Source organism: Sycon ciliatum, chromosome 13 (genome assembly GCF_964019385.1).
Source record: "Sycon ciliatum chromosome 13, ocSycCili1.1, whole genome shotgun sequence".
Lineage (NCBI taxonomy): Eukaryota > Metazoa > Porifera > Calcarea > Leucosolenida > Sycettidae > Sycon > Sycon ciliatum.
The window spans coordinates 23,786,503-23,802,575 of record NC_088655.1 but is presented as its reverse complement, the minus strand read 5'-3'; the positions used below and the strand labels follow the sequence as shown (position 1 = coordinate 23,802,575).

The 16,073-nt window shown below is 45.5% G+C and overlaps 1 protein-coding gene across 1 annotated transcript in view; it reads left to right on the top strand.

Moving 5' to 3' along the window:
- The window catches only part of LOC135829848 (uncharacterized), a 16,304-nt gene extending 13,024 nt beyond the window's left edge, over window positions 1-3,280 (top strand). Inside the window, exons 14-15 of the mRNA XM_065342232.1 lie at window positions 1-719; window positions 2,296-3,280. The exon at window positions 1-719 is cut by the window's left edge and continues 502 nt beyond it. Of these exons, the coding sequence (XP_065198304.1) occupies window positions 1-719; window positions 2,296-2,403 (827 nt within the window). The 3' untranslated portion in view covers window positions 2,404-3,280. The remainder of the gene's footprint in view (window positions 720-2,295) is intronic.
- The last annotated feature ends 12,793 nt before the right edge of the window (window positions 3,281-16,073 follow it).

Sequence of the window (16,073 nt, the reverse complement as noted above, 5' to 3'; positions counted from 1 at the left end):
GCTACGCCAAGGAGCTGCTCGTCTGGCGGGACGGCGTGACCGGCTGGGCGCCGGGCGAGCGCGCCGAGATCAGCGTATCCACGGCGACCAGGCTCGACTTTATCGACGTGGTGGTGCGGAGTCGCACCAACGACCTCCGGCACATGTACGCGCTGCTGCACCTGACACGACAGCGTGTTCTGGAGCTTCACACGCGCTTTTCGCCCAGCTTATCATTGGAGGAATTGGTGATCAGCTCGCGTAATATCATTGATCACGTACAGCAGCAGTACTCGGTTGACCGGCCGCCCACGCCCGTCGAGATGTTCACATTCTACACGCTCGCCGAGGTGGAGGTGGCGGCCAAGACGAACGCGGCGCTGTGCTGCAACGTGACGTACAGCGTGGATCGTCCACTCGACATGCTGTGCGTGCCGTCCGATCACGTCTCCCTGGCGACGGACGAGCTGCGCATGTCGCTCTTTGCCGCCCTGCCGAAAACGAGCTCTGGCACGGAAAAGTCCTGGGCCGATCTTGCCAAGCTGCTGGGCGTGCGGGAGAAGAAAGTCGACGTCATCGGCGATACGTTTCCTACCGATCCGCTGAAGCGTGTCTTTGATATGTGGGGTGATCGGAGCGCAGACAACACGGTCGGTGAGATCATTAGGGTTCTGTCAGAGAACGCTGTCGGTGAGGAGTGGATGCCAGCCATTGAACTTCTCAAGCAAGAGCTGGACAAGGTGAGCTTGCTTGTGTGTGTGTGGGGGGGGGGGGGGGAGGGGGTGGGGGTGCGTGGGCATGTGTGTGTTTGTTGGCGTGTGTGTGTGTGTGTGTGTGCGTGTGGGTGTGTGTGTGTGTGTGTGTGTGTGCGTGCGTGCATGCGGATATGGAGGGGGGATGTAGTCAAGGAATATGCACTCTGAAACCAAATTGGTGCCAACTACTTGGTCCGACTTATTAAAATATGCGCTTCACTTGAAAACTCAAGCATATCTACAAAGGAGCACCTGTACTAAAAAATCAACCAAGAGACGGTAGATAGATAACTACTGTGTCGTTTCTTGGCCTGACCTTTTAGTTTTCATCACTGCTGGTGTCCCAGGGCGCATCTGCAAGTGCGTCCCCTGCAAAACGTCGACATTTTTTCATCTCCTCCAACCTACGCTGCGCTTCTTTGATTTTTTCACTCCATATTTGGATGATCGGCTTTGCCTCCCCCTCGTGCAGTACGACTGCCAGATTGGTGGCTGTAGTTGTTCTTGCCTGACGCTCCCACGACGCCTTCAAACGAAGCGAACAAGTACACCACTGGAGTGGATACACTACACCATCACGCATAAAAAATCACTTCTCATCACCGTGTGCCGCGCGCATACTGAGTCTGATCTGTGTCGACATGTCATGCAGTCAGACCATGCGTGCTCTTCCCTGTCTGTTTCACGAATCCACTGGCCCCTGAGACTGGCAATCTTGTGACGGAGCTTTAGCATAAGCTTGATGTAGCGATGACGCATCGTGATCGGGGCTCCGAGGACTCCGTACCATTCACGCACCGTATCCGCAGAATCCTTCACCCTTTCTGAGCTTCAGTTTTCCAGCCAGGTTGTCGCCTGAAAGTCGACCTCAGGGGCGGTTATTTAGTTCGATCCACTTCTTGGCGATCTCTTCTGTGATCTTGTTTCGTCGTCCGCCACATCGTGAACGACTGCGAGAGAGATCAGCAAACTGGACGGAGCGATACTGGTGCTTTCTGCATGAGTTTCTGGATGACGCGTTTGCTGAAATTCTGCTAAGGAAACAGCGACTGCAGCGGTTTCAATCCGCCAGGAGGCACTCGAGAACGATAGCCCAGGAGTTAATGGTACTCCGTGACAATTCCCCATCGCATTGGGGTGTTGATTTCAGCACCAGGCCTTCTCTGTGTTGCGTGAGAAGCAACAGGAGTCCTCTGACGACAAAATTTGGACACAAAATGCTCGAGTCGACTAGGGTCCTGAGGCGCTGCCTCCTTTGGAGTTGGAGCCATTTCTTCTTCAACATCACAAATCGACAACTAAAGGACAGTGTTAGGTAGCTGGAAAGTTTACTCCGTCCTGAGATTATTTGAATTTGTTTGGTTGACGTTTGAAGCGAAGCGCACATTTTAATAAGTCGCATCAAGTAGTTCCAATGCATGCAAATACATTACATGTGAGTTCCTTGTTCACGGCACCTCATTTTTCTTCTCATGTGTGTGTGTGTGTGTGTGTGTGTGTGTGTGTGTGTGTGTGTGTGTGTGTGTGTGCCTGTGTTCGTGCGTGTGTGTGTTCAATGCAGCCGTTCATCGGAACACGTCACCTGTTTGCCGGTATCGACATCAAGCCAGTGGAGGATGAAGATAACAAAGCACCTCCGACAGTGCCTGACGAGGTACCCATGGAATAATGAGGTAACGACGAGAAGGTGTTGTGCAGGCACGAACTGCTCGCCCCGCTGTCCTGCAGGAATATGTGAAAGCACAAACGTGCGTGGTGAGTAGCGGACGGTTGTACATGTAGCTCAACTAGTCAGGTAAAAATTGTATCTAGCATTGAGTAGCTTCTAACCTGCTACGACAATCTTATGTATGCCCTTTTATCCATGGACTCAATTATCACCCGTGTACCCGGTAACCCATGCACCCGAATGCCTATGTACCCAAATACCCATGTACCCAAATACCCATGTACCCAAATACCCATGTACCCAAATACCCATGTACCCAAGTACCCGTGTACCCAAATACCCATGTTTCACAAAATACCCATGTACCCAAATACCCATGTACCCAAATACCTGTGTACTCAAATACCCGTGTACCCAAATACCCATGTACCCACCCAGTACACCTCAAAAGCATGCTTACTGCATATACTTCGAAGTACAATCATATGAATGCATACTTTGAGGACTGCAAGCTTTGTGTGTTCGTGGGAGGTTATAAATTTGTCTGGTGGGTCACTACTATTATTTTCTTTATTATCTGCACCGGATGCCATTTCTGAAACTTGATCGCTTTGTACTTACTAATTAGTAGAAAAGACACCCTCACTCACATGTACTCACATGTACTCACATGTACTCACATGTATATTGCATCAGCTACAACAGCTAGCTCTGCATCATGCATCGTTTTTGAGTGGCTGAGACGCAAACCCCGCTAAAAGTCCATTACGGACTGTATTTTCTCAACTTTTGAGAGAAACAGGCAGACAATGGCAAAGGCCTTCCGGTGCATTATATATATTGTAATTGCAGCTGTGTTCTAAGTCTTTGAATTTGATCCACTTGGCTCTGTGGATATTGGGTAAAAGCTATTACAGCAAACCTGGTGTAAGCGACCTCTGGGTTTAGCGACCACTTTTCCATGCACGGATAGTTCTACACACAGACACTGTGGGACCTGGTTCTAAAGACCACCCGGCTTTAACGACCGCTTTTGCTTGCAGCGCAGGGTGGTCGCTTAAACCAGGTTTTACTGTATATGTAAGTGTGTGAGTGCTTAGCGTGGGCATTCATGTAGCAGCTGAGTAGCAGATTTGTCAGTGGATAATCCATCTCGCCATAATGTTCATTTGGCTGACTGATCCAGCTGGCTAACATTAATTGACCAGTGCCTCTACCTGTGGGATATTTCAATCATGTTAATTTTGTATATTTTACATGGTTCGTAATCGTAATGGTTGGTGGCATTCCTACAGATGTGGAGAAAACTGGTCCTCCAGCCGAGTTGCATGCCTCGCGAATCGTGAATTATATTAAAAAACGTTTGTCGTTGTACTAAGGCTGTACTCACACTACTTGAAAGTTTGACGCAAATGTCGCGTTCAAAACTAGACAAAAGTACTTGAAAAAGCCTTTCCAAGCACACTGCACTCCAGTGACGGCTTGAAACATTTTTGTCAGCAAATTACCATGGAGAAACATGATTGTCATGTGGTAGTTTTGCAAATCCCGAGGCTGCGTTCCTTCAATTGTTTTGCGCTCAATCAACTATTTGAAATTTTCAGTTCATGAGAAAAATAGAAACAGTTATATCTTGCTTGGATCGTGGAGTTCATTCGCCATGCCTCGCGAAGAAGTGGCACATCGTCGACGTCGACGGATGAAGAGGTTTCTCTCCACAGCTCGATGAGCTTCTTCTCCAAGTCGTCAGAAAACACTACGCGAGGCATGATGTCGGTACAAAAGCAATGGTACAAAAGAAATGCGACAGAAACGGCAATCAAAACAACGGGAAGCTACTGGAAGAAAGAAGACGGAAAATACTCGGAAAAACACCACAGAATTCAGAAATGACAGGCAAAAAAAGGAAACTACAAGTATATGTACAGGAGCAGTACGACCAGGCACGAGGAAACAAAGCATGAAAAATATTCTGGAGCCTTTCAACGTACAATAGTACGCCGGCCTCCTGACCTCACGATCACACAGCTTTCCAAACGGCATGAAAGCAAAAAACCTCGTAGAAGAGGGTTCCGTTTCCGCTGAAACCTTTCAAGCGGCTTTCAAGGGCTTTTTTCATTTTCGCAACCGTCACCGTGGCAACATTCACACGTAAGTCACTTGTATGCGGTTTTTCAAGTAGTGTGAGTACAGCCTAAAGAACACTGAAACAAAATTGAACTACATGTCTTTTAGAAAACTACCTTAGGTTTTCTATAATATAATAGTTCAATTTTGCTTCAGTGTCCTTTAGTTAGTACAAGGATTATTCCTGATAAGCGTTGCAAGAAAACTGTTACTTGTTTGAATGCTATATTTTTTGTACATTTTCTATTCGCATGGAAAGTGATTTCGCTCACTTGCTGCTTCTCTGATTACTGTAAAAACGAAGTGCTAACTCTAACGAGTTAAGGTGGCTCCTACCCCTCGGGTCCAAATTTTTTTGTTTGAAACGTGGCTAAAAACGATTGTACTTTGTTCCGTAGGATATCTAGTGTACGGAGACAAAATTTTATCAAGTTCTACCGGCCGGTTTCACTCGGGGGAGGGGCCAAACATAGCATACTCACAATTGCCAATTTAGGCCAAAAAACACCGGAAAACCACTTTTTTGGCCGTAGCACTCGTAGTTACCCCATTTTTCTTGATGTCCAACATCAGGACAGTAGTATACTTGCTAAATACCAGCATAAGCTTTAGAAGTGGGTAGAATTCTGCTAGAAGGTGACCTTTTTCTCTTTTCGGAATCATCCCATTTCAGCGCACACGTCCCACATATTAGCCCCGCCCACAAGTATTTGACACTGGACTTGCTCTGTATTCGATGGTTATGCTATCATAACCTAATAATGGTACTGTGTAGCAAGTTTGAGCAGGTTCTACCGAAGGTAACTCTTGAAATAAAACTTTGAAGTGTCAAGTGATGCCATATTTTCAAGAATCAGCACATTGCACTGGGACATTGTCCAACGCCTTAGAACCCCTGACTCCACCATATGACAGATACGTATCTTGCAATAATTGATTGCAACATCTTCCAAACATAGTAGTAGAGCTTTGGATCAAGTTTTAGCAGTTTCCACCGAAGCTAACTACCAAAATAAAACTTTGAAGTCGCCCACATACTAAATGCAATAGCTGAGCATGTGCATTGAGTGTATGGTCTAAAGGTTTTCACAACTAGCTCCAATGCGGCAGATACGTGTCTTACATTACTTGATTGCAACATCTTCCGAACATAGTAGTAGAGCTTTGGATCAAGTTTTAGCAGTTTCCACCGAAGCTAACTACCGAAATAGAACTTTGAAGTCGCCCACATACTAAATGCCATAGCTGAGCATGTGCATTGTGTGTATGGTCTAAAGGTTTTCACAACTAGCTCCAATGCGGCAGATACGTGTCTTACATTACTTGATTGCAACATCTTCAGAACATAGTATTAGAGCTTTGGATCAAGTTTTAGCAGTTTCCACCGAAGCTAACTACCGAAATAGAACTTTGAAGTCGCCCGCATACTAAATGCCATAGCTGAGCATGTGCATTGTGTGTATGGTCTAAAGGTTTTCACAACTAGCTCCAATGCGGCAGATACGTGTCTTACATTACTTGATTGCAACATCTTCAGAACATAGTAGTAGAGCTTTGGATCAAGTTTAGACAGTTTCTACCGAAGCTAACTACCAAAATAGAACTTTGAAGTCGCCCACATACTAAATGCCATACATGTAGCTGAGCATGTGTATTGAGTGTACATGTATGCTCTAGTGTTTTTCACAACTTTCTCCAACATGAAGCCAATACTGATGTGGAATTTTTTGACTGCTTTGTCCAAAACACAGTGCTGAAGCAATGCACATTGGGCACTTTCTACTGGTAATGCAATTATTATTATAAAGTGTTTGCTGCCAACATAGCAAGCAATACTGCTATACTAAATGCGTATTCCATTGGGTACGGTCCAATGGCTTTTCATTTCGCATCTAGCCACTGTTCTTCGTGCATTACTTGAATGCTTTGTCTCCATGGTAATGAAGCTAAGAGCCACACTGGAGAAGTTTCTACTGAAGCTAACTACCAAAAATATAAAATTTCCAAGATGCTACTATTACATAAAGTAGCTGTGTGCAATGCCACTCTGTTGAACACAGTAAGCAAAATTGAGTCACTAAAACCCTATTTGCCAGATATAAGCTGTTGAGACTGATAGCAGCTGAGCTGTATGATCTGATATGGATGGCGGTTCCACACTGACCAGCACATGTACACGTGCACAGGCAGAAGAACATACAAGTAATACACCTATCGTTACTTCGAAGTCCATCATGTAAATACAAGCGTATATACAAGCATCGCTCCTGTTCTCCACAACCTGCAGTCCTGGGCCACTCCAGCTGGTCAGAGTGCAATAATTTCTGCAGCAGGCTTGACTTGGAAAGCTAATCACAACTGCCATGGCTGCAACATGAGTATTACCAGCGCTTTTACAGCGCTACTTGTATTATATTATTGCCAATCCATTGTGGTGCATGGCACTCGTTTTCAACAACCGAGTTTATGTCATTAGTTGCATATCCAACGCCAATAGAAAAAAGAAGGGGTGGGGCAAATTACCACGGTTCAACACTAGTCATATTGAACGGCGTTATGCCATGCCAGGCGCGCACACAAAACGCCCGCGCGAGTGCGCATGCATATACACACCCGGGTAACACACATTCGTGCGACTCTACATAGCCTGCACTGTCGTTCTATGTCATAGGAGTGAGTGCACACACACACACATATATATATATATGTACATGTAGATTGCCTAGTTTTGCACACGTAATAAAATTGTGTAAGCATACACACATGTGCGTGCACATATAGATAGACTCAGCGGCATACGCATGAGTGTGTGCCGATAGGGCCACATGCCAATTATCGGATTAGTCTGTGAAAGTTGCACGGCACGACAAACTTTCGAACAGTCTAAAGATATGACACAATGAATGTGGAATACCCACCAGTGTGTAAGACTATTTCATACCTATTTCGCAGCGTTTGTGATTTTCGGAACGTCCCTCTTGATATTTGATGTCCTCAATTGGTTGATGACACAGTCACAAATTATCAAATTCACCTCCAATCAGTGCCATCCAATCTGCGTTCCGCGATGCATGTACAGTGAACGGTGTTGAGGAAAGCCATGCAGCAATAAAACAGTCGAGACTCCCAAGCAGAGGATACAATTCAACAGCGTATTGAAGTACGAATTGCTGTAAACAATTTTCAAGACACAATTACAAAATTTGAAGTGCGTCTTGAAACGTGTTTGAAGGGCTTCGATGTATTTACCTTCGACCTCCCTGAATCGATCCATCCACAGCTACCCGACGAATTTACCAGTCAGTGCGGGAGATGATCGAGCAAGTTATATTTGAAGGTCGCGAGATGTCAGTGGCACTGGCAGGAAATCTACACAAGCGTATCATCAGTCTGAAATAATTTTCTAAGACTCAGGCGTGATTCAAGAGCGGACTTTGATTTCTCCCTTCTTATTACGAGCACCAGTCGACATTGCATTCTTGGAAAATCTTCTGCGAATGCTGCCTTCCCCTTTCATAGAAAGAACGAGTGAAGAGGGACACTAGCAGCAGGTTCTAGCTAGGTCGCCAGAATTGCAGAAAAGCGAGAAGACGTTTCCTACAACGATTGATCGCACAAAAATCATCGCTACCGAAAAATTTACTGAAAATCTACACTTTTCAAACGATGCGCGCGCAGAGGGTGTGAGCCACCTTAACGAGGAGGAATCTGTAGTTAAAATAGGTATCTATTATTGCACGATTAAAGAGGTCAATATATTTCATATATTGACCGATTATGAGGGCAATAATAGATTTATCACGACGTAGCATACCTAAACTGTTTTTAGCTGTGTTTATAGGAAGAAAGGAATACTATTATAATAGTACATAGTATGTACATATGCCGTTTACATTGGACATCACTTCTCTATAAACAGAAGTTTTCAGTTGTCACTTGTAGTATGTTCCCCAAGTAATTAGTTCTTTGACTGAGAATCTGACAGTTTGGGTTCAAATCCCAACATTTGGCTTCAGATTTTTCTCCTTTCAGTTCTGATTTTTTTCTAAGTTGAGGAAAAAGTTCTAAGTCCTCGGGCTAAGTGGTCAATAATAAGCGGTCAATATAAGCGGTCATATGCTGATATTTGACCGCTTAGAGATCAAAGTTTCTGTGGGGGTCAATAATAAGAGAGTGATAAAATTAATATCGTTATACAGAAATCGATACATATACTGTCCTATTGAGCGTTGAGAATGAGTGAGAATCGTTACCTTTGGTACACGTAAACTACGAAATTTTGCGAAATCGTTATACAGTATATGCGCCTCGTTAGAATATTGGCTTTTACAGTAGTCGACTTCCTACGATAATAATATTATGATGACAATCTTCACACTTTAGATGTTAGTTGTTACCGTGGTAAACGCTTTTCATCACACCCTAAGATACAGTACATCATTAATTTTGCAAGATTGGGTGTTGACGTAAAGAGCAGTGCAATGATTTGAGACGGTGCAGTGGGCTGTGGCAAGTCCTTAGTCTCCTTTACAGCTGATTCTTATCAAAATAATTAGTTACGATTGCATGAAGATGATGATGGGACAGTACTCTCAGCCTCTCAGGCAAATTGAGTTCGAACAGTAAGCGTAAGTGCGCGGCATGTTACACTGGACAGTGATTACTGTGATTGTGATGCAACAGCACGTGAAGTACTACAGTACTACAGTGTAGTATGTTTTCACGGCGACAGCGTGAACAATACAAGGCGAGGACACACTGTATGGGCTTGCATTATAATACAGTGGAGTTACTAGCACTAGTAGTGCTTCAAGCGCTCTTGAGTTCTTTGTGCCGCTTGGTTTTCTGCCGGTAAAAGTGGCTGCTTCAGTAGTTCCAGCGCTTTGAATGTGGCCAGTAAGAGCTAGCGCGACATCAAGCAAACGGTGATGAATACCCGGGACTGGACGATCGTAGTGAATCATTCTGTTTACACTGTGACAGGCTGAGTGCAGTGGACCAATGAAATAGAAATAAAACCATTTCCTGGACGGGACTGTCTGTATGCATGAAGAGCGTTTGAAGCCAGGTCAGACAGAGGGTAGTGTGAGACGAACGTAGTTGTATTTGGGCATCCCACATTCCTGCCCCAATCGGCCCCACTTTGCCGACAACACTGGACAGCAAGCTCCGAAACGGGCACTCCTCAAACTAACTTGGCATCTGCATTGTCTGATGAAAGCATGCAACAATCACGAAAGCCAAGTCATGCAGGGACTGCACCGTCTCTAGCAGAAGTATTGAGCAAGCCAAGTAGGACTGTAGCATAGCTCGCATAGGGACACAGCAGGAGGGCTAAGTGAAATCCTCAGTTTGTTGACAATCACAAAATCGATCCCACAATATTGTGGGATCGATTTGCCATGGCAGTGTCACAATCAGGATCCCCCTCCCCCCTCCCCCCTCCTCTCTCTCTCTCACCACTCATAGTACACACTGTTGAAGGTCCATTCTCAGCTATATTTAGCAGAAAAGAACCGACAAGAATAGGAATGGGAGCTCCTCACGCGCACGGGCAGAAAGGAGCCGGAGCACATGTACACAATTATGCATGTGCATGCCTATAACTTAAAGGGGAAGTCCGGTGAAAAATTTAAATTTCAGGGTCGGTAGAGTTTCGGGCGCTGAGTCGAATGGTGTTGGTCCCACGTGTCTCCGACAAAGCGTTCTCGAGATATTTTCGTTTGAAAAACTGAGTTTCGGGGGCTGCGCCATGACGTCATGCGGCCGCGCCACACCCTCCGCAACGTCATAGCGTGCAGCTAGGTCAAAAGGAGTGCGTGAAAGCAATAGTGTCAGTGCTATTTCATTTGATTTGGCGACTGATAATAGGTGGTGCACCGTGCAAGCCACCCTGAAGACCTAACTCCTTGTGAGAGTGAGGATGCAGCCATGGCTGACTGAAGTTTGGTCTGGGGCTGAGAACCTCGGTATTCAGCTGAAGAAATGGCCGCGCGGGCCGGTCAAGAGTGAGCGCTACTGAGTTTCCGACTGATGAAGAAGCAGCAGCTATTGCAGACGAGGCTGATATAATTATCAGATCGCTGGAGAGCAGGGTCGCCAAAATGGAGAAGAGTGATGCGAGTGCTCTAAATGTTGTTCCATACCGATTCACTTAGACTCCAGTAGCCTGCCACATGGTGATGTTTTGGTGCGAACTTGGCATATTTCGGACTACTCAATTGGAGAACACTGCAGGCTCTTTGAACCACGGGCACGACTCTTCGCTCGCAACGCTATGGAATCTGAAAGTTCTAGGTCCTGGAGCTGCTCGCTGTTTTGTCACTTGTCACGGTTGTGCACTCATCGCTGTAGCATAAAATAATGAGGCGGGACTGGAGCGGAAAACTAAAATTTTCTTTCTCAAAGCACAACCACCGGCACCGGCAAGGAGAAACGCACGTTCTCTGACTACATGACCAGATGACTGGACGACTGATGCGAGTGTAGTACATGTACATGACAAGTCCGTGTGTTGACTAGTTTTCTGAGTCTTGTGTCTCGAGTCTTGTTGTAGATACTAGCCCAGCACGGCAGTGCTGGAGTAGTTCCGTGTGTGATGAGTTTGTTGACTGCACTATACCTGACTACAGCTAGCATGCACGCAGCGCATTGCTAGAGCCGTAGAGGCCATGCATTGCATGCTGACGGAAAAAGTCCAACTCGGAAACGGCTAAAATACGGTATAACCTCGAGGCTTACCGAGCTGAAAATCACAGGGTACGTAGTGTTTGTAACACTGAATCGAATGGTCTTGGTCCGAAGAAGCTGCGACAAACGGTTCCCCAATCGAACGCGCTCTGAATATGACCATTTTGTACACGACTAGATGGTGTGGCTACCTGGCTGCACGCTGTGACGTCATCACCTGGATCTGGGTGATGCGCGCTCAAATTCGCACATGTTCGATTGGGCGTATCTGACGAACCATAGGCCGCAGCCTCCTCGGACTAAGACCATTCGACTCAGCGACCCGAACTCTACGGACTGTGAAATTTAAATTTTTCACCGGACTTCCCCTTTAAGCAAGAGTCCATAACCCCCGGGGGGTTATGGACTCTTGCTATAAGCTTGTTCGCGTTGGCCTCACCCAGCAAGCTTTGCTCAGTCATACTACAGAGCAAAATCGTTCCTCTGTCAACACACATGCAGCACCCAGCACCGCACAGGCCCAGAGCAAATCAAGAGGCAAGATGGTAGAATGTGGTTTGTATTCGTTATAGAGTGCTAGCTGCTCGTTGAAATCCGATCAAGCAAGTCAATGCCACGCCGGGCGGTGTCTAGTCCCTAGACCTGCTTACACTGGGATGTGATTGAACAGAACGCAAGCTATGTTACAGTCATGTGTGCAGCCGCCTCTATCATGTAGTAATCTGTTCTCGAGGTTCGTGGGTTCTCGTAAAAAAAAAAATAATAATAAAAGTTACTTGATTCACGCCATCGGATTGCTTTTAGCAGTACTATAAATCTACTTGTACCGTAGCACAACTGAGATCTATAGAGTATATCAGATTCTACTGTTCAGCGAATCCTGCACGTTTTTACATGCATGCATGAGTGAGGTGACTTTCTTTGTTAGGCCGCGGTCACACCAAACAAGCCGTTTCCCGCTTGCGCTGAAAGTGGCTTGTGCTGAATGAGGCGGTTGGTCACACCACTTCGCGAAATCGGCTGGATTTTTTGTGTGCTAGAGTTTTTTTTCTTCCCGCTCATTTTTGAATATGATTTTCTCTTGTTCTCCCGTCTCCTTCTCCAGCACACTTCTTCAGTTCGTCCAAGATCCACGCTCTCTTTCTGGTATTTTTTTTCATAGTGGTCTCATACTTGGTTTTTGTTTCAAACCAAAGCTCCAGTAATCGCCGCTTCAGTGCTACTGTCCAGGATTCCATGATGACCGACAAAAAGGCAAGGAGAGAAGTTTCACCAACAACGAAAGCCGGAAGGTGGCAGAATTGAGAAGAACACGATGCAAGCTGCAAGATCATGCCAAGATGCGCTTTGAACCAGTTTATTTTTCCCGCCACTGCGCCAGAATGGCTGAAAGTGGCTGAATCCATTCAGCGCTCCCATTCAGCGCTTTGAAAACGGCTGACTGCTGAAAAAGGCTGAAGCCGAAAATTCAGCCGTTTCCGTAGCGACGATGACGTCAAAAAGCGCTTTTTTCCGCTGAATGGCTGAATCGCGCTTGGTGTGACCGCGGCCTAGCATTGTATGTTTGGAGCATGCAGCGGCTTCATAGCCATGAATGTGCAGGAGTGCCTGCCGTGTTTTCCAGGATCCTCTCAATGCGTCTGTCTCTCCTTTGTGTCGCTCAGTTCATTGATTGTATTTCCGGAATTCGCAGCATAGACAGGCATTCTCACCGTGATTGGTAGGGAATTTTAAGAGGGTCTGATTGTGCATACAATGCCATAGATTAGTGAACAAGGAAAGGTCACAGCATAATACATGTACATGTACGTTCTCGTGTTCACATAATGGATAGGTCGGAGTGGGCGCATCTACCGAAAGAACTAAAAATTGCTATACATGTACATGTACAATCATGTACAATTACATGTGCATGTACATGTGTGGTAGTATTTTTATTTTATTTTTATTATTTTTTATTTATTCACAATCACGTGGCACTAGCCAATGAAAATTGGTGATGTGGGCGATAGCCAGCCATGGCGGTAATAGACTAAGAGCTAGAGGGGAGAATGAAAGGGGAACTGAAAAGCAAGAGAAGCTAGGGCAGGGCTGGATATCAACTAGTATGTTGCATTCTGCAGTAGCTGTGTGAATGTATTGTAACATTGGCAGGATTTTAGATGTTGTGGGAGGAGAGACCAATGGCGGTAAGCAAGGAAGAGAGGAGATGTTTGCATAGAGGCAGACCGCGCAATAGGGAAGCGGAGAGAGTTTCTGGTGCGCATGTATTGAGATTGAGCAAACCAGCTTAGGCAGGAGAGAGCATGAAGAGGAGCAATGCCCAGCTTAATTTTATGAATTGTCTGGCATGCCAAAAAACGCACGCGGACCGAGAGCGGCACAGCAGAAGCAAGGCGGTATACGTCTGCGCTTGGAGTCAGGCGAGGAAGCCGAAATAATATTTTCAAAAGACGCCTATGCATAACTTCGAGTCGAGCAATCAGTGTTTTAGAAATGCCAGCCCAAATTATGCAGCAGTAATCAAAAATAGGCAGAATGTAAGATGTGTAGATAACATGGCGATTCATGTGTGGCCTTGTTTTGTTGAAAACGTGTTGTTGGTTAACATCATATTACATGTATATTAAAGGTGGAGGATGCACTGTGTTCGGAAACAGTGCTCCTTACCACAACATCCACGGTTGGCAGAGCCCCGGTCTTGCGACCATTTGAACCGTAAGGGAGTTAGCCCTGTTCATGACTCTCATTATATCAGGGAGTTGTTTGAGTCTTCTTGTTTGTTTTTTTGTTGTTGTACTTTCAGTCGTGTATTCCTCGCTGGTTCTTGGATATCTTCTTAATTTAACTTTTAAAATCATATTGATACATGTACATGTACATGTACATACATTGTAGTTCTTTTGTAGAATTTGCTCTGCATACTCTGTATTGTCCTTCATAGTAGTCTGTCTTTATTTCTCCACCTTCTGCCCATGGCGTCCTTCTCTACCATGGCTGTTGTAGTAAGGGGGTAATGTTTCCGAACGCAGTGTGTCCTCCACCTCGTAACATGCTCTTAACCAACAACATCTACATTGTGTAGTATCCCTGCCCGACCAATACGGAAGCAGTACGGCAGGGATACTACAATTGTACATGACATACAGTACATGTACAGTGCTGGCAACTGAAATCCGACCCCGCTGAGCTGTGCGCTCACATCGCAAAGACCCAGCACGGGATGGTAAAACTACGAAACACGGAGACCGCTAGGGGGTCGGATTTCAGTTCCCAACACTGTATGTCATGAACAATGTAACTTTCATTATGTTCATGACGTGTGTTGGTATAATTACTGAATAGAAGGCTAAGTCCCACCAGCCTGTATACATGTACATGTAGTTTCCAAGGAGCCGTGAGTTTCGAAGTGAGATGGAAATGTTGAGCGGACGGTTCGCTGCTGAGATGATGAGTGCACCATACAATAATACATGTACATGTATATTCTACAATACACTGTACAGCTACCTATGCTTTTACAGTTTTAGTGGTAGAGGGTCGCAGGCCATAACTACATTGTTTAAACAAGGGTCCCGCGTCCACAGCAAATGGTGCTCAGCAGTGCAGGGAAGTGGGTGGATTCCTCACCAATGAAATACTTATACGAGCTACATGTTCCCATCGTGCATTGCTACTCGACTCAGAGTTTCTTGAAGGAAACACCGGTGTATCCCAGCACTGCTGAACACGCTTCACACCATACTATCATCACACTTTCACAGTGTATTGTAGATTTCCACAGGGTTCCTGGCTTCTCTGCACTCCATCTCGAGTGGGCGCTGCGGGGGAGTGAGCGTGACCACCCTTTACTGATACCCCCACCCCCCCCCCCCCCGCATGTGCAAAATCAGTTGCAGCGACGACGAGGTGCGATCACATTATCACATACACAGCCAATGGCAAAATGGCAATGGGACTTCCGTTCAGAATCAGGGCTTGCCATCATGGACTTACCTAAGGCCGGTCGGGCAGCTAGGCTGTATGATCACCCATTCAGCTTTTTTTATCTGTTCATCCTCCAGGACCGGCGCCTTCGCGATGGTTGCGTTGATGTTTGAGTACAGACTACAGAGATACACACCCGATGTACATGTAGATAGTGTGACTGTTGTTTTTGTTGTGTTTTTATTTATACATGTAGTCGTTCAACCAAACACACAATGGTGCCTTCTCACGAGCAGACGACTTAGACGAGGAGAGGGCAGAAAGAGAATGGGGAGGGGAGAAAAAGACAGGCAGGGAAGAGAGATACAATAAGTACATGTACATGTAGAATTGAGAGGATAATGATTGTAGTATACATGTACATGTACATGTGCATGTAGAAGCGAGAGTAAGATCCAGATCTTTGGCAGAGTACAATGTCATGTCCATGTACATGTACATACTGTTGTGAATTCCAGCAGAAATCCAAGAGAGCTCGATACCGGGACTGGTGTGTATTGTACATGTACATGACGTGTATGCCAGTCATTGTGTCTCGGATACACAGTACTATAATTATGTCCATCACGACTTTAGGGGGCTATTATGTACAATAGTACACTTTAGTGATACCTGTACATGCAAGTGTGTCCTACATGTGCATGACTGTACAAGTCATGCACATGTAGGACACACTTCACTGACTTCAGGCTCTTGAACATTTTGAACGTTTTCACTAGTAATACATGTACATGTACTTTCATGCCTTATCATCAGATGAACTACTGACATGTACAAGCAAAATCAACTGATCACTGGTTTGAGGGAAAGACGCAAACGGGAAAAGTCTGAAGAAAACATCAAATGACGGATTCTTTTTCTATATG